The 24,454-nt window shown below is 36.3% G+C and overlaps 1 protein-coding gene across 4 annotated transcripts in view; it reads right to left on the reverse strand.

Moving 5' to 3' along the window:
* The window catches only part of TRIM24 (tripartite motif containing 24), a 94,398-nt gene that overhangs the window by 4,406 nt on the left and 65,538 nt on the right, over positions 1-24,454 (reverse strand). The window contains exons 9-18 of one of the 4 annotated variants that reach the window (XM_004272157.3): positions 22,170-22,336; positions 17,030-17,203; positions 13,038-13,211; positions 9,703-9,838; positions 8,137-8,209; positions 6,883-7,051; positions 4,291-4,619; positions 2,868-3,000; positions 1,828-1,902; positions 79-228 (exon numbers count right to left, since the gene is read on the reverse strand). In XM_004272157.3, coding sequence (XP_004272205.1) covers positions 79-228; positions 1,828-1,902; positions 2,868-3,000; positions 4,291-4,619; positions 6,883-7,051; positions 8,137-8,209; positions 9,703-9,838; positions 13,038-13,211; positions 17,030-17,203; positions 22,170-22,336 — 1,580 coding nt within the window. Of the gene's footprint in view, positions 1-78; positions 229-1,827; positions 1,903-2,867; positions 3,001-4,290; positions 4,620-6,882; positions 7,052-8,136; positions 8,210-9,702; positions 9,839-13,037; positions 13,212-17,029; positions 17,204-22,067; positions 22,337-24,454 lie in introns of all 4 variants that reach the window. The other 3 variants (XM_004272156.3, XM_033432378.2, XM_033432377.2) reach the window with 3 other exon arrangements.

The raw sequence follows: 24,454 nt of genomic DNA on the forward strand, positions 1-24,454 counted from the left end.
TCTTGATCTCCTCGTTTGTCGGTAAGGTGTTTGGTTTAACATTACTTTCACATTGCTATTGTTTTTTTTTCTTCTCACCTCATTGAATTCAGCACAGTTTTGAAAGATCAATCTAAAATCAGCTACAAAATCTTCAGGCTTTGTATACATGGAATAATCTTCTTGTAGTCTTTTCTTGATGGTTGACAAGTCCATTGGATTTTTAATTATTTTGTAATAATCTGGCACCTTTCAAAAGATATGAGATGCTATAATAAATAAATTCTACCTGGTCCTATATAAATCCTATAAGAAGTAGTATAAAATTCAGATTGTTCTCATTGCTTTTCTCTCTTCTATTTTGTCATTGATAAGGAAATTTATTCAGCAAAATTTACAAGTGCCTGAATGCTTCCACACATTGGTAAATGTTTAGTGTCACTTTTATCAAAAATCTTCACCAGTTATTTTTAATGAAAAAAACTTACCACATTTTCCCTCTTACTATTCTCCTTCATTATTAAACAAAAAGCAATCACTAGAAAAAGTATTACTTCTAGTAAGATTTGACATGCTTTTGCTGCATGTGTTATAGCAAGTGGGCTTTGAATCTGGGTTTGAACCCCAGCTCTGCTACTCACTAGCATTCTCCTGGGTAAGTTACTGGGTTCAGTCATTTCACTGAACCTGTTTCTTCATATTTCAAATAGAAATAATTCTACCAATCTCATAGGATTTTGTAAAGACTAAATGAGATGATATATATTAAGAAAAAGGGGGCTATTTTGCTGCTGCTATTAATGCCAAATGTAACTATAAGCCAACATCATAAAAAGTGCCAAATTCTAGGTTAACTTTTTAAATGAATAAAGTTTTTACTGGCATATTTTTGCCCTGGCTCTTTTGGGTACAAAGGACCCTTCCCCCTAAAAACTATTTACAGTGGATCCTTGAACTGTGCAGGTACACTTATACACGAATTTTCTTCACTGAATTCATACTATATTACTACAGGATCTGTGGTTGGTTGAAGTTGCAGATACAGAGGGCTGACTATAAAGTTATATGCAGACTTTCAACTGTGCAGAGAGTCGGTGCCCCTAACCTCTGCCTTGTTCTAAGAGTCAACTGTATTCCTTTTTCCTATCTCAACTTCTCAAAACTTGTTTTCAGGACAGAAGTTCACTGTTTATCAGCTCAATGTATTTGCTAAGCTTGTTTTCTTTTCTAATGTTGCATTAAATTTTCTAAATTTATTGAACTGTTCAACAAATCTATTAGCTTTTTAAAGGAATTTCAGACCTCAGAGAAGAACACATTTTGAGTAGCAGGCCATTTCCAGCACTCTAAAATTATGCACTAAAGTCACATCAAATTTTAAATATGAAGCTTTTTGAAGTCAATGGTAAACACACACAAACACACACCTCTTCCTCTACTGTTAAAGTCTACTTATTACTTGAAGTTTGGACCTATAAATCAAAATGTGCACAGAGATTTGGAGAGGTCTTTATCTCAAATGGCAAGTTTTTTTCCCAACAGCTTTAGGATATATACCTAAAACTCCTGAGAGAGAAACAATTGATAGAAATCATCCCAGGGAATAGTAGGTAAAATACATGAGATGAGAAGAAAGAATATATGAGAAAAGAAGTTTTGGGCCAGTTTGTTAACCTTAAAATGTGCTTAAGATTAAAGCATGCAGTATGTATTAATAAGCTTTAAGATTTGGATTAATGTAAGAAACTTACTATTGAAAAATGGTACAGAAACTAGATTGTCATAAATCCAGTTTCAGAAAAATCATCCCACTGTACAAAAAAAGCACAAAATAACATCCATACTTACAGTTAGAGGAACTGGGTCTTGAAAAGCCAGGCTCATTTCATGGCAGTAAAGAAATAAAAGTAGGCGTTCACACTTCTAAGCAATAAATAAATAAAATGAAAATATAATGAAATAATGAAGTCACGGCTAATTTTTAGCAACAACGTTACAGGTCTCAAAGTATCAGAATAAAAGTTAAAACCAGATGAATACAAGAAAAATACTGATACTTGGAGCTTTGCTGTCCATTTCAATCATTTACTACAGTGTACTGTTTGAGATTTTGGGGTGTATGTCATATATGAGAGCAGTCGTTATAATTACAGAACAAAAGCAGTATCACTAGAAACCTATCTGAAGTTCTTTAAAAATATATTTCCACTTCTCTCTCCAATTTGTGTACTGAATTATTAATAGTACACAAATTAATAGAAGAACATCCATATGTTGAGATCCAGAGGTAGAGCCCCTGCCATGGGGTGTTGGGTCCTAAGGACCCCTCTCTGAATGCAGATGGTTCCATCATGTCCTCTGCTACTTCTCTGCTTACAAGTTTACCCCAGTAAACACTGTGTAGCAGTGGCAGTGCATGTTTCAGCTCTCTCTTGCACGACAACTTTCATACTGACTGTTCTACTTAATAATTTAGCAAAGGAGCTTCTTTAGTGATAAAGAAGTGTTGACTTAGTAGCTTTAAATGTTAATTACAGTTAAATATATTAGCTAGCTTTGAGGTATAAATCTAGTGCCATTTGGTGAAAGGATGTAATTATTTCCAGGAAGACTAAACAGAAAAACCCATCTCTTTGGTGCCAATTCTTAACAAATTCTGAGGAAGAAAACATATCTGAATCAAACCCGAAACTGACTAAGGGTAGACTAAATTTAAAAGTCTAAATCTGCCATTATTTAAGACTGTTTTTTTTTGTGGAAAAAGAGTATTAAAGAAAAAAGCAGTATAAAATTGGACTGAATATATACTTCTTTGATGAAGACACATCTGCATTATAGTAATGCATCTAACCAAAACAACTGTTTAACAGTCTAGGTTGGAAACTTACCCTTTTATCTATTGGTGTTAGTTTGATAAGGCCTTCAGTTTTCTTTTTTTCTGAGTTGTGAATGGGAGCATCACAATCATATTCAACCTCAGGTTTAGATAAGTCTCGGCAGAAAGTGCAAATCCACTCTCCACTGTTGGGGAATAAAGTATCTGGCTGAGCTCCTCATGCATCATTGCTCTCTTTACCACCTCCCTTTCCCACCTCCCTCCATGCCATCTATTATGCAGAATTACTTATTTGGCATCAGTGTTAATCACTGAGGATTTAGCACACATCTGCTTTGTACGTGGCACCATGCTGAGTGAGCTTGCAAGCAGAAATAGAGTTCACAGGCCTAAGTGGTAAACGTTAGCCTAGTTAAGGAGGCATGAAATATACACAAAATAAAAAAATAAACACACACATTAATCTATGGCTGATGTGAGGCACAATTGACCTTTCCCCCCAAATGATTTAAGAAAAAGAAGCACTCTTGGTACTGTTCTTAGAACTTTAAAATTATAAATATTTATTTATTTATATATATATATTTTTTCGGTACATGGGCCTCTCACTGTTGTGGCCTCTCCCGTTGAGGAGCACAGCCTCCGGACGTGCAGGCTCAGCGGCCATGGCTCACGGGCCCAGCCGCTCCGCGGCATGTGGGATCTTCCCGGACCGGGGCACGAACCCGTGTCCCCTGCATCGGCAGGCGGACTCTCAACCACTGCGCCACCAGGGAAGCCCTGAAATTATAAATATTTAAAAGTACAGCCTTGGAAGGGACTTCCTGGTGGTCAAGTGGTTAAGACTCCATGCTCCCAATGCAGGGGGCCTGGGTTCGATCCCTAGTCAGGGAACTAGATCCTGCATGCTGCAATTAAGAGCCCGCATGCCGCAACTAAAAGATCCCTCATGCTGCAACTAAGACCCGGCACAGCCAAATAAATAAATAAATATTAAAAAAAAAGAAAATCTTGGGGACAAGGCTCACTTAAACAAACAAAACCTACAGCCTTTGAAGAACTAAGATATCAACCCAATGGCTCGTCTCTATGACCATGATCATCTCATAGGGTTTGAGAATTTACTCAAGGTATTTGTGAACAATACAGCTCAATGGCTGGCAAATAAGATGCACTAAGTTATGGCAGTGTTGTGCATAAGGATAACACTTTATGGTACTTCCCTTGTAATAATTTAAAGGGCCAGTTATTTTTTTTTTCTCCTCATAACAGACTAGGTTTTTGAGAGAAGCACTGGGAATGGGAGGCAGGGTATGAGAAACCCTGTGTTGAAAATTTTGGCGTATGCATTTATGCCAAGTGGACTTCTGTTTAAGTTTTTACAAAGGTTTTATGTTACAGTGATCATCAAAAGTTTATTGCTGTTATTATTTATAATGAAAGAACGTAAGGAAGGGAAGCAAGCACCATCTTACCTTGGAAAATTTGCCAATGTGGGCACATGACAAGAGAGATGGAATACTTTGGGACATTTCTCACAGCATAGGAGTTCCCCTCCGTTCTGACAAACTGCACACCAGTCCTCATTGGGGTCATCCTCTTTCCTTGTCTCTCCAACGTGAAGGGGTGACTTCTGTGAGGCATCTAGCCACTCAGACTTTCCATTTGAGGAATTTTCCTGGTTAAGTCCAGGTTGATCTCCTGTGCTATCAGGGGCATCTGATCTTAACACAGACTCTTCAGATGCAGAGCTCTGACTGCTATTTAAGAGCAGGGAGGTGAGTATGCTTCTTGGATAGTTGGTCTGCAGTGGAAACAGTTAACATATGCATATGGGTATCTTAAACTGCCATTCTTTATTAGCACTACTGCAATTCTGGACTGCAGTCTGCCCACTCATGAGCACCTGGTTATTTCAAAGGAGTCTATGAATCTGCATGAGACCAGAATACGTTTACTGCTAACTGTCCCTAATGGTAAAGAAGACATGGACCTCTACTGAAAAGTATCTTCAAAACAGAAGATCAGCAGCTGTAACAGGGTGTGGATAACACAGGGAAAATCTTTGAATCTGCTGATGGCTATAGCAACGGGTGGGTACTGTAGAAGTCAACCACGTGAACTATAAATACATTTTACTGGAGCTGTTAATTCAAAGTATATCTAAACACAAAACAGGCCTACTACAGATTTTTTATCATTCATAAAAAGGTATACTGCTTTAATTCTTAGAAGTAATTTCACCTCTGCAAGTGCCATTAATAACTTTAAAATGAACCTAAATGTTATGTTTGAACCTAGAATGGTGAAAATTTCAAATTAATAACAAAATCTATTATCTCCTTTAAACATTTTGAAGTAATAAATGTAGATTTAGTTAAAAGCACAGGTATATAATATCATTCCTTGGAGCCAATTATTTTCAAATTATTTAGCTTTTCCCTCTGCTATTTACCTCCATACTTCTAAACAGTATGCTTATACTATAATTTTTCAGATTTTCAAATTTAAACATATTTTCAGTTTTTTTTTTTTGCGGTACGTAGGCCTCTCACTGTCGTGGCCTCTCCCGTTGCGGAGCACAGGCTCCGGACGCGCAGGCTCAGCAGCCATGGCTCACGGGCACAGCTGCTCCGTGGCATATGGGATCCTCCCGGACCAGGGCACGAACCCATGTCCCCTGCATCAGCAGGCGGACTCTCAACCACTGCGCCACCAGGGAAGCCCTTCAGTTTTAAATGTATATATTTTCCCTTCTATGGAAGACCAGATTTTTCCTTCCTGATTCTCCACACCCTCCTTATACTTACACACACCATTCATACCATCCTCTGAACATAGTTTTATTAAGCACTATTTTCTTTTTAGTTGGTAGGCGCCCGTATAACTGTTTATAGCCAGCATCTATTCCAGCTGGTCAGTATCACTGCTGTACTGGTTAAGTATCCTGAAAAATCAATTTTTGGTCAAATGCATATTCACGTTATATCCTGATTATATCCAGTTTTTATTTAAATTTGTATTCAGGTGTTTGTTTAAATCATTATGACTATATACTGTTCATTGCATAACCACAGAATGTACTATGACTACACTTCCTTTTTGTCTAACTTTTTGTTTTTCCTGTGAGTCAATAATTACCATATTTTAAAATTTAATCCATTTGCTTATTTTTCTAGATATCTAAGTCATTCTCACAATCCCCAACAGGGTTATAAAATGTTTCTCAATACTGTCAAAGCATTTTTCTCCCACTACATACATTCCTAATGGAGTCTTCTGTCCTCCTCCTACAGGGTGTACTGGAGGAGCTGTTGTATTGGGGACTAACTACCCTTTTCTTTGCCTCTCTTCTGTGTTAGATCCCAGAAATGGGATCTTATGTCTTTCTCCTTCTGGTTTAATTCATTTTTGATGAAGCATATTCTCAAATATCTTCCTCAAATATCTTCTCAAATGAGTGCATGGAATTAAGTTTTTGAGACTCTGCATGCATGTCTAAAAATGTTTATTTAATCTTTACACATAATTGATAATTTGCCTGGGTACAGAATCCTGGCTACAAAATATCTTTCCTCACAATTTTGTTATTTTCTCTATTGGCTTCCAGCTTTGAGAGTCTGTGTTGAGGACTTGGTGACACTATGATGTCTGATCCATTATGTAAGGTGTTTTTTTCCTCTGGAAGCTTTTAGAACCTGTTTAGAATACTGGTATTCTGAAATCGATGAGGATATGACTTGAGTCTTTTTTTCATTTAATTGTTCTGGTACTTGGTAGGCCCTTTCAATTCAGATGCTCATGCCCTTCAGTTACAGGAAGTTTCCTTGTATTATTGCTTTGGCAATTACCTTCCATGTGTTTTACTCTGTTCTCTCTTTCAAATGCCCAACCTCCTCATTTAACCTCTGACTTTTCAAACTCTTCTCCCTGTTTGCCATCCATCTTTTTGTTTTGATCTACTGAAAGATTTAAATATAATAGTTTTTATCTCCTACGAGCTATTTAAAAGTTTCTCTCATCCTATCCCTCAAGTAGGAGTAGTATTGCAATCATAATATAATTACATTTTGAGCCCTAGATTCTTCATCTGATTCTTGTTTCACTATAACAACAGGAAAATCATAATTTTCAGGTGGTCCACTGTTTTCTTGTTTTATTCGGATTGGCTCCAACATGACCACTGGGACTTTGTGTGTAGAATCAGCTCCTGCTGGTTTGCTGGAAGAGCCAGAGCTATAAGTATAAGAAAAAAAGAAAGAAAGAAAGAAAGAAAAAATCTAAGAAAGCTACCTTAAGTATCTTTAAACAAGGTATAATAATAGCTTTTCAGAGTAATGCTGTATCTTCACAGCAATGGTAACTATGTTACATCAGCAATAAATGATACATAACTGAAATGCATCTGCTGTATGCAAAACAGTTTCATTTATGTATAAAAAATGTTCCACATATTAACCTATCAAAATGCTTACATTACATACCTGGAAAGGTATTTAAATAAATTTAAATAAAACCTGAATTAAAACTGACTTCAATATCCTGAGGCTCTAAAATTGGGCAGCCAGATCTTAGAACTACCTTAGAATTAGCATCTTTTTTTTAGGATTTTCCTTTCGTTCTCTAGTCAGTGACAAAGAGAAGTCTAGGCTCACATTAATGATTTACTGTCACAAAGTGTGAAGATAATTAACTAGGTTCATAATTTACTGGTGTTCTGCTATTTTAAAAAATGTAGTGCAACAAAAAAGCCATTTACAGATAGCTACTCTGTTCTCATAGGATTAAAGGCAAACTTTTCCCCTTCAGAGTATGCTACTTCCATACAATTAGGAAAGTAAGAATTGGGTTCACTATCTAGGAGAAATTTGCAAGCATTATGAGTGGGTGTGTAACACATAAAATACAGTTTCAACAACTGTAAAACAGAATCAATGTTTGGTTATTAGAAATGTCAGAACACCAATTTTAGTATAAAATTATTATTTGTTTTCCCTAAGTTTTTATTTGTGCATGTTCCTATATAGTGCAGTGTGTTACACAGACTTCATTTTTGTTTTTTCCTTGCTATTATACTAAAGTCAAATGTATTTTCTTATTTTCAACAAATAAACATTTTTTAAAGATAAAATTGTACTCTACTAAACCCATTGATTTATTACATTAACATATAATATATAATAATTATTAAACATTTAACTTTAAAGTTAAAAATAAGGGAAATTGCTTAAAATGTATTGAGTACCAAAGCATGCTGAACACTGGCGAGAGAAATCTAGTTACAGATTTTATAGGCTAGAGAATAAGTTAAGTCAGTTTACCTTCCTCGGCTCCCAACGCTGGAGGCACTAGGTGAACGTATTGGTGGGTGTACACTTGTCATAGTAACAGGTCCTGAGATCATACACATTCGTAAAATGAATTAATAACTGTATTTAATTCCTACTCAATGTTCTCACTTAGTACTACATTGAAACTGGAAACACATAATGAAACTATATAAAACAAGAGTAGCTGCTGAACTCCCAGCACAGTCTAAAGTCCCCCTAAACTGGCAGGGCTGTTCAACCTCAGCAGTACTGACATTTGGGGACAGATAATTCTTTGATGTGGGGGCTGTATGTGCATCGTAGGGATGCTGAGCAGCACCCTCGGCCCCTACAGTTATTAGATGCCATGGCACCTTTACATACTCAGCATCCAGGGGTGTGACAACCAGAAATGTCTGCAAACACTGTCGAATGTCCCATGTTAGAGTAATCAGGGTAGGAGCTTAGTGAGGACACTAGTGCCAGCAAAAGCTACAGAGGACAATAAAAAGTTGGTAGGGCTGGTATAAAAGCAGTCCAAGAGAGAAAGCCCCACAGAGGCTAATGAACAGAAGACACTGAAGCAATGTATAGGAGATACTTTGTCCCTTGCCTGACACTGAGTTAGTACTGGATAAACGTTAGTTTTAGTAATAGTGCCAAAATGGTTTCCAGAAATGCTTTGTCAAGTTATACTCCCACCAGCTATGTATCAGAGCATTTGTCCCATCACATCCTCATCAATGAGTATTTTCACTATTTAAATCTTTGCTTATTCAATAGTTAGAAATTATGTCTTTTTGATTTTATAATGACTACTGGTGAGATGGAACCACCCATCTTTCTTCCTCTCCCCTGTTTTACTAACTAAATGTATTTCCTCTTTAGGGAATAATCTACTCATGTCCTTTTGCAATACTGTGTACTTTCCTTATTAATGTGTATGAACTTGTTACATAATTAAACAGTTTCTCTACCACATTTTGTCAACAATTTCCTTTCAGTTTGTTTATGTTTTACATAAGTACCTCCTTTAAAATTCGACAACTGCTTAATTGTGCTTGTATGACTGGTGAATGGCATAAGAAATTCTCCTCTTTCCTTATTTTGGTCTAAGGCATCTAATTTGCCAAGGTCTCCGCGAGTAGCATTAGTCAGAGTGCCTCTCTCTTGAAGGAAATAAGTAGTTGTGTCCAAAATTCTTGAACACAATTAAATAGCGAAAAAACCACCAAAAAGAGTGATTGTCACTGATAAATTTTGATGCTAGGAAAATTCCATGCAAAAAGAGATGATACTACAGGCAAATTATCAAAAAGAGAAAGTACAATACTAATTTCCTCCTGGGAGCACTATAGTGCCCATAAGTTCTATTCAAATTGAAAATGTACAGAGGTTTAACTTTTGCTTCCCACTTCGAAAGTACATTAATTTTAAAGAGTACCCAAAACACAGACCCATTTTAATCATCCAACAGAAAAAGGGAGGAGGCATAAGGTGATTTTTTTAAAAATTATTATAAATAGAATAAAAACTGAAAAAAAAACACTAATAAAATTTTTAAAAAGCCCACTTTACCTGTAAGGCCTGGAGATGGCACTGATGAATTCGGTGACTGGACGGTTCTGTTTGAGGGTGGTCTTGGCTGGCCATGATCTGTACTAGTATCTTTCCTCACAATATTGTCCAGCATGATAGTACTTGAGCAGTCAATCTGATGAGAAATTATTTCACGGCATTGTGACTTTGCAAGTTAAAAGCTACTTTAAATTTATAAGAAAACTTTAATAGTTTAATTATTATCAGATAATAAAACATGTAAATATCATATTTGAGAAGTTCTGATCCATACTTTCCCCATAAACAACCTTGAAAAAAAGCTTTCACACTTCTTAATATTTCACCTTAGTAAATATACTGAGTCACACTATTTCAGAAGTCATGAGCCAGGAGAAAAGAGTATTGTGTGCTACACCCTTAAAAATTAAAACAAAATTATAAAAAGAAATTCTAATAATGTTTCTTAATTTATTTAAAAATAATAAAAGGTACCAATTTAAAAAAAAAGCAAACTTGGTGAGAAGAGTAGCACAGTTTCACATTTTGCAAATTTCTTTATTGTCTGGCTTAATAACAGCCAACTGAAAACTTGTATCTTTTACTCAGTCTGCTGAGATGTGTGGTTTTGGCTGAAGAATAAGAAGAAAATCTGGTCTTACACAGAGAGGACCTTGTAGAGCCTCTAAAAAGGTTGTACGGACCCCCATGTCCTTGGCCCACACTTTGAGAACCGATGCTCTGGTATGCACTAGATTGATGAGACAAGTCTACGTATAACACATTTTCAGAACACTAACCTCACTTAAATACATTCTTAATGTTTGGTAGGAAAAAATTGATCCCTTAGAGATTCCTGCTTTAATGCAACAGGTATACAAATAATTGACTGCTTTCCTAATTGACTGCTAAGCTAAAATATCGATAAATTTCTACTGAATAAGACTTTAATACTTTAGATGCAAATATTTTTTTAAATTTTTTCATTGAAGAATAGTTGAATTACAATGTTGTGTTAATTTCTGCTGTACAGAAAAGTGATTCAGTTATTCATATATATATTGTTTTTCATATTCTTTTCCATTATGGTTTATCACAGGATACTGAATATAGTTCTCTGTGCTATGCAGAACTTTGTTGCTTATCCATTTCTATATATACCAGTTTGCATCTGCTAATCCCAAACTCCCAATCCAACCCTCACCCACCCCGCTTTAGATGCATTTTTAATGCTTAAATATACCATTTATTCCTCAAGAACGTTTTTGTGATTAAAATCCAATTTAATAGTTCCAGCCTTTCTCAATCAAGATTCTCCAAGAGAATTAAGTTCTACAGTCCGAGGGCATAGACTGTATATAATGAATTTACTTCTCGCCTCTGCATCTAGAATGGTACTAGTTATGAACCATCCTTGGGAGGACTGAGGAAATAGTCACTCAAATCAGTTTCTTTATTCTGTGGTTCAGATGAGGAATTTCAGTTGAGAAAGCTGGTGGACAAAGGGTCATCTGTATCTGAGGACTGCAGAGGAAAATTGACTTTCTGTGGGTCCTCTTTCAGTAGGGGAGGGAGGAAGTACACAGGGTTATTTATGTTTAATATTCTTTGGGCACTACCTTGGCCAATACTTTTCAGAGAGTGCAAAAAGTACTGGAATGACTAAATTTGTTGGATCTTAATGTAAAAAAAGTTATTTACATTGTGGAATAATCCTAAAAGCTAAAATAAAATTATAGGAATGACAAAAAGAAGTTTTCCTATCGATTGCCTATGCATGAAAAATACACGTACTCTACCCATTTAAAGTATAAACAATTATTTTAAAAATGAAATAACTCTGGTAAGGTTAATGATGCAACTTTTAGGAAATATTAATTGATCTCAGTAACTTGAAAAACAGACTAAATAATACAAAATTTTAGATTCCTTCACATCCTACAAGATTTCTTAAAAGTTTTTTTTTTTCTTAAAAGTTTTTAATGTCTGTATGAGTGATTACCTTAAGCTTATAAGATGAGAAAAGGTAAAACAAGTATCAACTTATGTATAAAGATTTGTTTATTCAATGTTATATTTTCTGTCTTTGAAAAATATTTTTTAAAAAGTCATACTAACAAAGAGTTTAGAGGGTAAATGTGTTTAATTTAAATAAAAATGAAATCAGAGGTAATTTTGCACTGGTTAGTAAATGTTATCATTTCTCTTATTATTATTATGATTTTTATTTGAGGGGAGCTTTTCCTGTGCCAGGCACTGGGCTTTACTTGCATTAGTTCATTGAGTCTTTTTTTTTTTTTTTAACATCTTTATTGGAGTGTAATTGCTTTACAGTGTGTGTTAGTTTCTGCTTTATAACAAAGTGAATCAGCTATACATATACATATATCCCCTTATCTCCTCCCTCTTGCGTCTTCCTCCCACCCTTCCTATCCCACCCCTCTAGGTGGTCACAAAGCACCAAGCTGATCTCCCTGTGCTATGCAGCTGCTTCCCTCTAGTTATCTATTTTACATTTGGTAGTGTATCTATGTCCATGCAACTCTCTCACTTCATCCCAGCTTACCCTTCCCCCTCCCCGTGTCCTCAAGTCCATTCTCTACGTCTGTGTCTTTATTCCTGTCCTGCCCTTAGGTTCTGCCCTTCAGAACTAATTTTTTTTTTGATTCCACATTTATGTGTTAGCATACGGTATTTGTTTTTCTCTTCCTGACTTACTTCACTCTGTATGACAGACTCTAGGTCCATCCACCTCACTACAAATAACTCAATTTCATTTCTTTTTATGGCTGAGTAATATTCCATTGTATATATGGGTCACATCTTCTTTATCCATTCATCTGTCGATGGACACTTAGGTTGCTTCCATGTCCTGGCTATTGTAAATAGTGCTGCAATGAACATTGTGGTATACATGACTCTTTTTGAATTATGGTTTTCTCAGGGTACATTTCTATTATTAAACATGTCTCCATCTCTTCTGGTGTCTTAAATGTTAGACTCCTTCTCTAACCTTATTCTATTGTAATATATCACATTCTAGCAATTCAGCCTTCTAGTACCTCCTCCCATGTCCTCACCCCTTCCTTCCCAGCTTAGATTCCATAATCCATCACCATAATCATTCATTTACAAACACTTTAACTCCAGTGCCCTGAAAGACATTCTGTAGTATGTTCAAGTGTTAATATTAATCTTTTTATTATTCCTGCTGTTACCATATTTCTAAAGGATAAAAACAACTTCTAAACACAAACGCACAGCCTATAATCCAACAAACCCATGCCTTTTACCAGATCCAAGTTCACTTAAAATTTTTGAAACAGATTCTTAGAATAAATTTTATGTATACTTACATCTGGAAGAGAAGGAAGATTGTAGGGACCTCCCACGGGTGAGCTCAAATCAATCATAGGTGACCCAAAAGCCTTTCCATCATATCCTGCTGCACTAGTAATGGTGGGACTGGAAGGAGTAGAGGACGTGCTGTTGGCGGCTGATGGGGTGGCCTGCCCACTGCTGACCTGCCACTGTGGTAGCAAGAAGGAAAGAAGAAAGGTGGTCTATCAGCAGGCCTGTAACATAAAATGTCCATCTAATCCCTGTTCCAGACACAAAACAAAGTAGAAGACACAGTCTATTTGAATTCAACTGTAATTTTAATGGAAAGGGGACAGGACACAAGTATATATAATTTTCATTAATCCTGTCCAAACGTAAAAAATAAAAAGAACTGATTTTTACCAGAAGACAACAGTTAGTATTCACAAGAAAACCACAGCACCCAATCTTGGATAGCTTCCACATACTGGAAAAGAAATATAAACATGTACAAAGCAACTTCAAGGTAAAGATGGAGGGCTGAAAACATACGTTTTCTTCTGTCCCTACCTGATACACCTGAAAGTAAAATGACAGTTAAGGGAATTTTTTTTTTGAAAAAGGCACTGACCCATAAAGACAAAGAAAACAGGGGAGAAGACAGAAATCACATTTTGGAAGCTGGAAGGCAAATGGACAAAAGGCAAATGAATTAGTCATAGCCAATTGGATAAAGCTGAAATCTACGCTGGCAGTGGGAAAAACAGAGAAGCAAATCAGCATATACTGTAGAACCCCTAGGAGCCTGAGAATTAGAAGCATAAGAGGTGAAACTGGGACTAAAAACAGGATGATCTATTGAGAGTCTGTTTAAGAAGGATTAAATCTCACGTTCGTTTCCTACTTTACCTGTAGCTACCCCAAGATAATAAGGACCACCTCCACCTCTGCAAAAGAAGGCTGGAAATTAATTTTCTAGAATAGGTAAAATAGTCTTTGGGCTGACGAGCATCAGGCTCAGCTGAAGGCAGAAGTATTGCACTTGGGCTTCCCCAGTGGCACAGTGGTTAAGAATCTGCCTGCCAATGCAGGGGACACGGGTTCGAGCCCTGGTCTGGGAAGATCCCACATGCCGCGGAGCAACTAAGCCCATGCGCCACAACTACCGAGCCCACGTGCCTAGAGCCCGTGCTCCGCAACAAGAGAAGCCACCGAAATGAGAAGCTGGCGCACCGCAAGGAAGAGTAGCCCCCGCTCGCCACGGCTAGAGAAAGCCCGCGTGCAGCAACAAAGACCAAAAATAAATAAATTAATTAATTAAGAAAAAAAAGAAGCATTGCACTGAAAATGACGAGTAAGAAACCATACAGACGCTGAATGCCGAGCTTCCTGCCCACTCTGCCTCCGGCCCGCTAATAATAATCTTCCCCCAGCTGGCTTCAATGAGCAGCCAGGCCCTGCATTTCAGGCATGAAACAGAAAGATCTTTTGGGAATTGGACCACTACCTAGGGACAGTGACCTTAGTAACTCTCCTAATAAACATGCCTAGCAAACCTCATGTAAGAGTGAAATTCAGCCATCAAACGTTAGCCCCACACCCTGGCTTTCAGGTTTTTTTTTTCCTAAACACCCATTTCTCATATACAAACAGGTACTTAAGCATCAATAAACATCTGAGGAAACTCTTTGTCATTTAATGTTAGAGGCTGAAATAAACACATTAATAAAGGAATGCTACAGGGTATACAGAGATGAACCATGCTGCTATCTATACTTTACTTTGAAACCTATCAAAAAATGAGAAGGTTTGATTGACAGATGGATGGATAAATGGGTATATGGATAATAAGTGAGAAGGCAAATAGAGCAAACTGTCCCCTATACAACTCTTTCAACTTAGTATGTTTGAAAATTTTTATAATAAAATATTGGGGGGAAAAAGCCACTAAGAGGTATCTTAAGACTATGCAGGGGAAAAAACTCTCAAACTCAGTTTTATTTATATATGGACTACACAATATAGAGTGACAGTGATGGAAACATTCTAACTTTGAAAAATGTAATTTACATGCTCCACTGAAAAAACTAAGTAAAAAACCCTGTGAATATGAATGTCATCTTTACCACCTACCCACCCCTCGTAGCCATCCACCTGTCTGTGTCTCTCTCTCTCCCTCCTTCCCTCCCCAGAATAAGCAGTTACAGTTGATGTGTATCTTTCCAGGTTTTTTCTATATATATATGTGAGATTTAAAAAACAAAAACAAAACCACAAAATTGAAAATAACTCACAAAAAAATCCGACAAAGTTTTTTGCTGTGTAATATACTTCGCAGATCATATATAGATTACTGCCTTTTCTTAATAGCCAAAAAGCATTTCCACTGTACAAGTATACTATAATTTGTTAAGCTACTCTATCAATTAAAACAAATTCCCCATTATCTTTTATCCTAGCTTGTTCATTTATTCATTCATGTTTAGACTTCTGACCAGGAAACATTTTTAAAAACCTTCTTAGAGTGCATGTCTACCCATTAAAAATAATACATAGGGAATAGGTGAGGAAATATTTGAGTACCCAGAATGTTCCAGGTGCTTTTACATACACTAGCACTAAGTCTCAGCAAAACTCTGCAAGGTACTCACTCGCTCTATAGTGGGGGCAAAGGAGATTTTAAAGAGTACACTTGTACAAGGCCACAAAAGTATTAGGAAAATAAACGAATTTAAGACCAAACTGCAGTCTGGTCCCTTTTCACCTCACCTCTAATGATGAAACAGAGATAGGTATAAATTTTATTGAAAATAATTAAAATATTATTTTAGAAAGTATTAATATTTTATCGAAACCAAACTAATTATAAACATATACACACACTTAGTATACGTACTTTTAGAATACTACTTTCAAATCATTTGATTAAAATGAATGTCACAGAATTATGGGAATAGCATCATATTCTTTATTTTGGTCTTGGCAAAAAAATTAAACTGAAATCAATCTACTAGTCCTAAGCTGGAAAGGCTTGACACAAGTACTTGGAGAAGACAAAGCACTGGGAGAACTTTTTAAAACAGTGTAATAGGGCTTCCCTGGTGGCGCAGTGGTTGGGAATCCGCCTGCCAATGCAGGGGACGCGGGTTTGAGTCCTGGTCTGGGAAGGTCCCACATGCCGTGGAGCAACAAAGCCTGTGCGCCACAACTACTGAGCCTGCACTCTAGAGCCCGCGAGCCACAACTACCGAAGCCCACGCGCCTACAGCCCGTGCTCCGCAACAGGAGAAGCCACTGCAATGGGAAGCCCAGGCACCTCAGCGAAGAGTAGCCCCCGCTCGCCACAGCCGGAGAAAGCCCGCGCGCAGCAACGAGGACCCAATGCAGCCAAAAATAAATAAATAAAATTTATAAAAAAAATTTAAAAAGTGTAATACCTAAAAAATATTTTTACCTGAAAACACTAAGAATATATATATAATATATATTATAAATTTATATAATACAAATATAAATTATAACTTAGATAAACATTAAACCTTCTAAGAGTTAATATATAACCTTAAATATTAAACTTTATCAGATGTATACGTACTACATATTAAAACTGTGTGATGCTAAGTTTGTGCCCAAGAAGTCTCCCTGAAACACTTTGAAGATTTGTTTATTGGTCTCTCTTTAAGTATGCAATCTGTATTTGTTAGAATAATTCTGTCTTAGGAAATTTAATGCACTCACCTAAAAGCTACACACATTAACACTGAAAAATCCATACCTATGACTCACCCTCCTTCACTTCTGTATAAGTGGCTTGATTTCTCTTGTTAATTACAAAGCATCAAGATCCTCTCTTAGCTTTGTCTCTCTCTATAGGGCAGTCTGTAATAAACTTTGTAATCCACATTTATTTAAAAAAGGAAAAAGCTTACTCTTGCTCTTTATCACCATTGCTCTATCCATAAATTCAATGTGATTTGGAAGTAGAGAGAAGCAGAACAAGCAACTGTGGAGAAGTAAATATATATACCTGTTTTATGGCTTGTTGAGCCAGGAAAGCCATCTGCAGGGGGTTGGGCTTTATTGCTTGTCGTGGCGTACTCTGGTTTGGTGGATATCTTAGCTGTTGAGGATGAGGAGGAAGAACTGGTCCATTGGGTTTGGGGCTGTGATTCTGAAAATTTATCAAACGTGGAGGAGGTTGCTAGAAAAAAAGAAATTCAACCAACTCAGTGACAATCATCTCCTGAAAGACAAAGTATGAAGAACTCCATTTTATAACTTTTACAGAACGACAGCAATTCTGTCACAGATGAATCATTTATTAAAATTACAGTAAGGGTACGGGGGGAGGGGACAGCCTTCCAGAATGTGTATAAGCAATTTAAAGAAAAGAAGTTTTATTAGGAAAGACCCTTGGGAGAGGATTTTCCAGCTGCAAGTAGGTTAAACTAGGATTAGATCTAGGCCACACTGGGAAGTAGGGAAAATTTGTCGTTGGTATTCTTCTAAGTCCCTGATGATTATATTCTGTAAAGAATTGCCCTCTTCAATCTTCCTAAAATAATGTGATGGTAGAATAATTACTAACATTTACTGAGTAGTTATTACATGTCAGGTACTACTTTAAGTGCTTTACCTGTGTTAACCCATTTAATCTTCACAATGATCCACTAAGGTAGGGATTACCTCTGTTTTACACAAAAGGGAACTGAGATATAGAGAATTTAAATAACTTGTCCAAGAGTAACAAAGATAGGAGGAATGGAGCTGAGATTTGAACTCAAGTCCTCTGGCTCCAAGCAGTAAAACATAAATAATGAACAGATGAATATTAATAACATTTAAAAATTAATGAATCGGATCTTATTGCGATCAAACTATGTGCCAGGCATTGTGACTGGCATTTTACATTTGTTATCTCATTATTACCCTCCCCTCATTTTACAAATTAGGACACTAAACATTAAAAAGCTGGGATAACTTGAAAAAAGTCACACAGCTTGTTAAAGGCAGCACTAAGGCTTTAATCCAAAACTAGTCTGCCATTTCATTACCCAAACAGGTTTTGGTGTTTAGCTGGGGGTTAAGGTACTAATTATGGCTTAGAGGATGAGTCTCTCTAAAAGAAAACAGATTTTGAAAGGACACCCTTCAAGGACAACACTGGTTGATTATAGGGCAGGGTAGGGGCTGGGAAGGCAAGCCTAGTTTGCTCAATAAATGCTAGCCCTAGAAATTGAGACCAGTGTTCTAGAAAAAGGTAACCGTATATGCCAGTCTCACCTTGACTACCCAATTCTCTCTAAGGTTGGCAACTTATTGCAAAGTAAATAGTTATTTTCAGGCTATCTTAACTGCATATGAATAAGAACTTCTCAGAAAGGGAACTATTAACTCCCACATTCAAGGTGGGAAAAATAAATGTGAAATTTATAAAGGCTGAAATAGCAACATCTTAAACTTTGACACTGTGAAGGCAGACAGCCATAAAGTGTAGCTCTGCCCTCTTTTTGTTCTTTTCCTTCTCCCATTTTTGGAATTCATCTCCTTTCCTGGGTAAATTATTTCTCTTTCCCCTCTCTTGCAAATTAGTTTTGGCACTGGGTTCACTGTCAGTAACTTTCAAGAGTGACCAGCAATTACAGACCCAATGAAAAGTAGATTTAGATAGACACTATTTCAAAATCAAGGGAAATTCTTGAAATTCTATTCTTCTGGGTGAAGAACAGAAAAATATTAGAGAAAATGAGAAAATGAAAAAATCTTATAAAAGCGTAAGCCTGAAGCCATAGCAATTCTCTTCGATTCTTCTATGAAAGTTTTGTGACTTGAAGGGTTTTATATCATAGAAACACAAACAGAGAAGAACTGGGGAATCATAGTGGAAAACTTCTAAGTTAATCAAAGAGACAATTTTTTAAAAAGTGGAAAAGCACCCAAAATGATCCTTAAGGGAGAACAAAAGTAGTTACAGAAGTCTTCTGCCTCCCCCTGCCCTGAGATTTATATATTGATTCAGTCAAGAAATGACACTTGATGCCAGAGTACTGTACTGTGTGAAAAACCAGTGTGGGACTGGGTGTCAACTCTCCCATCAAGCAATCCCAGTGTGGTAAGATGTAAGGTGATTTTTCTTTCCTCTCCCAAACTGTTACAGTTGATTGAGTTAATTTCTAAGAACCCTGTGACAGGAAAAGCAACTTGAAAGAATAAGACTAGCAGCTAGTTATGAGCATAAAAGAAATAGCAAAACCAGTGCTATTTTAATTAAATGGAATCAATTAATTTGCAAGAAGGAAAAAAGGGAGAGAATAGAGAAATAACTGAGAGCTTAAGCAAACTGACATATAATCATCACTATCCTCACCTTCACTCTAAATACTTTTATTATTACAGGTTTTCATTTTATTCTAGGTCAGTATAACCATGAAGCATAGCAGATGTCCTTCTAACATCCACCCACTGTTTAGGAAATTAATGTATACATATGAATGAGAGTTATCTCCAGAGCAGTAAATCCAGCCCGGAAGTGACAACCATTATGTATAAAATAACATACTTAGATCTAACAAACTTAGCCCTGTCCATTAGAGTATGATAGAGTATACTGTACACCGCTCAATAAACAGAGATGCATAATGTTTATCAAGTTTGTACCACTCAGTCATATAACTATGTATTCTAGCTCTGTATCACACAACTCTTTAATCATTCAGATTACACAGCTAATCTTCAGAGGAAGAAATAGGGAACTACTGTATAAGTGATTTTTAGAAGGAGGCCTTTAAATTGACCTGGGTCCTATTGGACAGATGTAGAGTATGATTTGAACACACCCACAAAGAGGCACACACACACCCTGCTTACAGACAGATATTTTCCCACATATATATGCAAATAAACTGTTAGAAAACTAAGAAAGCAGGTGGGTAGAGCAGTGTGAAAGTTTACAGAAGAGGGAAAACTGATGAGTGAAAAATGTAGGAGTGGGTGTTTGGTACAGAAGAGATAAAATGAGAGATGAGAGTACTGGAAGGAAGTTCGGGAGTCATTGAGAGAGGACAAAAAGAGAGGTGTGTGAGGTAATGACCAAAAGATGAGAAAATGACTTTACAGTTGATCTTTGAACAACACAACATGGGTTTGAACTGTGCAGGTTCACCTAGACATGGATTTTTTTCAATAGTGAATACTTCAGTACCACACAATCCGTGGTTGGCTGAATCCTCAGATGCAGAACAGTGGATACGGAGGAACCACAGAGAGAGAGGGCCAACTATAAGTTATACATGGATTTTCAACTATGTGGAGGGTTAGCGCTTCTAACCCCTGCATTGTTCAAGGGTCAAATGTATTGGTAAGTGGGAAAATTAGGCTGCATAATAAAGATTGTACATTATATATATCATATAGCAGTAAATCCTAGAGAGAAATAATAAGATCAAAAGAAAATTTCTGAGATAAGCAGGCTAAAGGCTTGATCACGGTCACTTCTGGTTTGTCACTGCTTATATAAAAAACTGTTTGAGAATGTGACCAAGTCACGGAGTATCTATTAAAATGCCTCAGTTTTTCACTCCTTAGTGAAAAGGGAATTAATACAAATGACGGATTTATCTTATTTCAGGTTAAGTATTAAATAAAAAATCACTTTAACATCTCTCGGACACTTAAGATAAATAATCATGCAAATGCTTAGCACTAGTCACTTGACAAGTAATTATTTTCTCTCTCTTTTCCTCTTCACATTTATCTTCAGAACAATTTGGGTGCTCTGCAGTCTACCTGCAATATGTCACCCTGCAGCCTGCAGAGGTAGTGACAAAATTATTCCTCAATTTTCTTAACAAAATCTCAACTCTGCCAGTTGCACTCCTGATATCGAAAGCGTACATGTCTTTTCCCATTGAACACTCACCAAACAAAGACCACTTAAATTGCTTGTTATTTACTTCCTTTTAAAACCTGGGTTAAAACAAAGTTCAAGAGGAATAATCAACTGGTCATACTAATATTCTCCTGGATTTGACATGCCTTCTTAATCAAATTACTAGACAGCCACAAACTTAAAATACATCACACCTCAGGCCTTCACAGAAGCAATTTAACAAAATCAGTATCTACATATGCCCACAACTTTTATTCAGGGTTGAAATAAGAGTCCTATAAAAATCATGTTTTGTAAAACTGCTACCAAAAAATGCTATTATGCCATTTAATTGCTTTTTCATAAAGAACCACATTATATATTCCACTTAGTGCTTAGTGCTAGTAAAAAATTTCTCCTAATGGCATGTTCCTTTTAATCAAATAATATAGATATTATTCCTGTTTCTTTTTTGTTTGGCTGACAAAAAGTTGAGCTAAGTTTTGCTCTCAAGCATGATGAGAACCCTTAGCCTAGCTCTGCATGCTTTGAGTATTCTTAACACTTATTAATCCCTCTGCCATTTCATTTGTCATTTACTGTAAATCAGTTCAAATTCTTCTGAGAAATAGGGAGTATAAATTAATAAATAAAAGTAACTGAAAATAACAGACAATTTGTATGGATTAAAATAAGAATGGTTCATGGAACATTTGCTCAGAAATAAAGTTTGAAAAAGGTAGACTTCTAACGAATCAAATCCTTGCCCTTTTCTCTTTCATTTTGTCCTAGTTTCTAAGATGCAATGTGATTTTCTAAACACTGCATCCTTACAGAGAAGAGATAACCTAAAGTATTAGTCATCCTGAAGCACTAATATAAGAATTATGAATTACAGGTACACAACTTTTCCCATCAATCATATGCATTGGTTATTTAGGAATGGAATCATTTATCCTCTTATAATCTGAAGATGAAAGAGAGCAGATGAGAATAGATGTCCCAATTAAATAAACCATTAATTTCTTTTTGAGAAGGGCTAAAATCTAGAGTTAAATCAGGGATCCTTAATGTGATAAATTTTTATAAATTCATATATTTAAGTCATGGATGAAAGATGCCTTGGTTATTTTAGGAGCTGCTGAATACAACTGTACTATAATTATCTAAGTTAGGACAGGCCTGCTTCCAAATTTACCTGATGAGAGATGGAAGGTTGCTGGATGGGCCCCTGCATTCTAGGGTTTGGTAAACCCACAGGTGCTGGCCTCCGTTGCACCTGTTGCCTCTGAGCCATTACCTGTTGCTGCATATGCTGGAGTCGTAATTGAGCTAGGCTGATCTGTGTTGGAAACTTGGATAACTGGTTTGAAGATAAACCACCTGGTGGCTGTGAATTCTGTTCCATGACAGGATTCTGCTTAGGCATTTGTGGTTGACTCTCTTTATCTTCGATTACTAAAGAACCTAATTAAAGAGAAAAGGTTAAGTTCTAAAGATTTTCTGGTAGTGAAATACCGTATTTTGTAGGGCTATTTTTACTGATCTTCAGAATTGCCAAGGAGCTTCTTTTTCTCTCAGGAACCCTTTATACTCTTAAAAATAGAAACCCCAAAGAGCTTCTGTTTATGTAGGTTCTATCAATCAAAATTTACCATATTTGAAACTAAAAATGAGAATTAAAAACATTTTTCCTCACTAATTCATTTAAGAGTGACAACACATAATAACACATTTTTATGAAAAAATACTTATTTTCAAAAAAATGTAGTGAAGAGTGGCACTATTTTACATTTTCAAACATCTCTTTAAATGTCTGGCTTAATAGCTGAACTCTCATACCTGTTTCTGCATTATCTAATATATTGTTTAAATATATGAAGAAAATCCAGCCATACATGGATATGTACTTGGAAACAGGAGGCCTGTCATCACCTGAAGGAGCCTCAGACCCTACTTTGAGGACTGCTGTTGCATATCAAAACACAACAAGCAAACCTGACATTGGATCTAAAAACAATACCACAGTATTTCTGATTTAGTTATCTCCCAAGTTCTTTACACCTTCAGAGTACACTGTTAGTTCTCTGATGGAGAATACTCTGCCTTATAACTATACTGTTAGAGTTTAAAGGTACCTCTAACAGGTGTGGTCCAAGCATAAGGCAAAGCTTGATTTCTTCAACAGCAGAGACTCAGTTAAATGTTTCTGATTTAATAAACATATGCATCCTAAAAAATACAGTTATCATTCATTAAATACTTACTCTGTATTAGATACTGCGACAGTAGGTCTATGTATATTGTTAAAGTCCTCTGTACAGATAAGGGATTTAAGGTTCAGAGAGATTGAACAACTTACCCAAAGTCACAAAGACACTAACTGAATATTCATCCAAATCAACATTTTTCCCTTGTAGTCTTCTATAACATATTTCTCAGAAGCCGTAAATAACCAAGTTTGGGACACTTGTCTCCTTAGAAGATTTAAAATGTAAATCTCATTGTAAATGGCAATTTACAGAGCTGTATAGGACAGCTCTGAGAAGTCCTACAGTAAAGGATATTGTTTTACAAACTCCTCACAAATAGATGTTTTTGTTTTCGCTGTAGACTTATCTAAAACTATATCCATTTATGTGTATACAGTTACACATATTCTTAATTTTATTTATGTTTACATCATGTGGTCTATATTTTAAATGATATGCTTACAAGTACATACAATTCTACATATGACTATTTGTGTGGATATATAACTGTGACAGGTTCTCTATATAGCTGCATGTATGGTGGAGGGTAGGAGATAGTTAACTTATATACACGCTTTGTATTAAGATGCTTCTTTTTAGTTACATAGGTGAGAGTGTGTATGATTCCAGTTGCTTGCTACGTATCAATCAATCAATAAATATGTGCTTCTAGACTGAGCTGCAGGAGTCAACTTATGACCTTTCCTTCAAAGGGTCACCTTATTACCATTCCTTCTGTTCTTCCCGTGTATGAATGAGGTTTGTGTAAGCCTATTTCTTCCTTTCCTGGTGTGTTCTGAGAGCACTGGCTCTCTCTCCAGCCGTTTCTTCCTTTCTTACCCAGAATCTAGCTTAGGGAATGAGAGAGCAACCATCTTTCAAGATTTTGAAACAAAGTCAATGAGCCCAAAAACTGTCATCAAAGGGAATACTGGTGGTTGATGAAGAATGTATATGGAATTCTTAAATTTTTGTTTCTATAGTCTCCCTGTGAGAAATTAAGAAAGGAGGCAAAAACTGAAGACTTTTTCTACTAGCACATAATGTAGCAAGTACTGCCTGCAAGGATATTTGATGTTACCAAATGATACCATAATGATAGTCTCCCTTTGTGATAACTCAGTGCGCTCTAGTACTTAAAATTTGGGCACTTATCTGTACGTATAGTACACTTCAGTTAGGAGGTTAAAAATTATATAATAATTACATAAAAGGCAAAAGAAGAAAAGAGAAGTCTTCCCTAGCTAGATAAAGCAGCCTGATGACTGGCTCTCAAGAGTAAGTAAGCCAATAATTGTATGAGAAGTCCTGTTTTAACAGAAAACATTCTAAA

The sequence above is a fragment of the Orcinus orca genome, chromosome 9, assembly GCF_937001465.1.
Source record: "Orcinus orca chromosome 9, mOrcOrc1.1, whole genome shotgun sequence".
In the NCBI taxonomy this organism is placed as follows: domain Eukaryota; kingdom Metazoa; phylum Chordata; class Mammalia; order Artiodactyla; family Delphinidae; genus Orcinus; species Orcinus orca.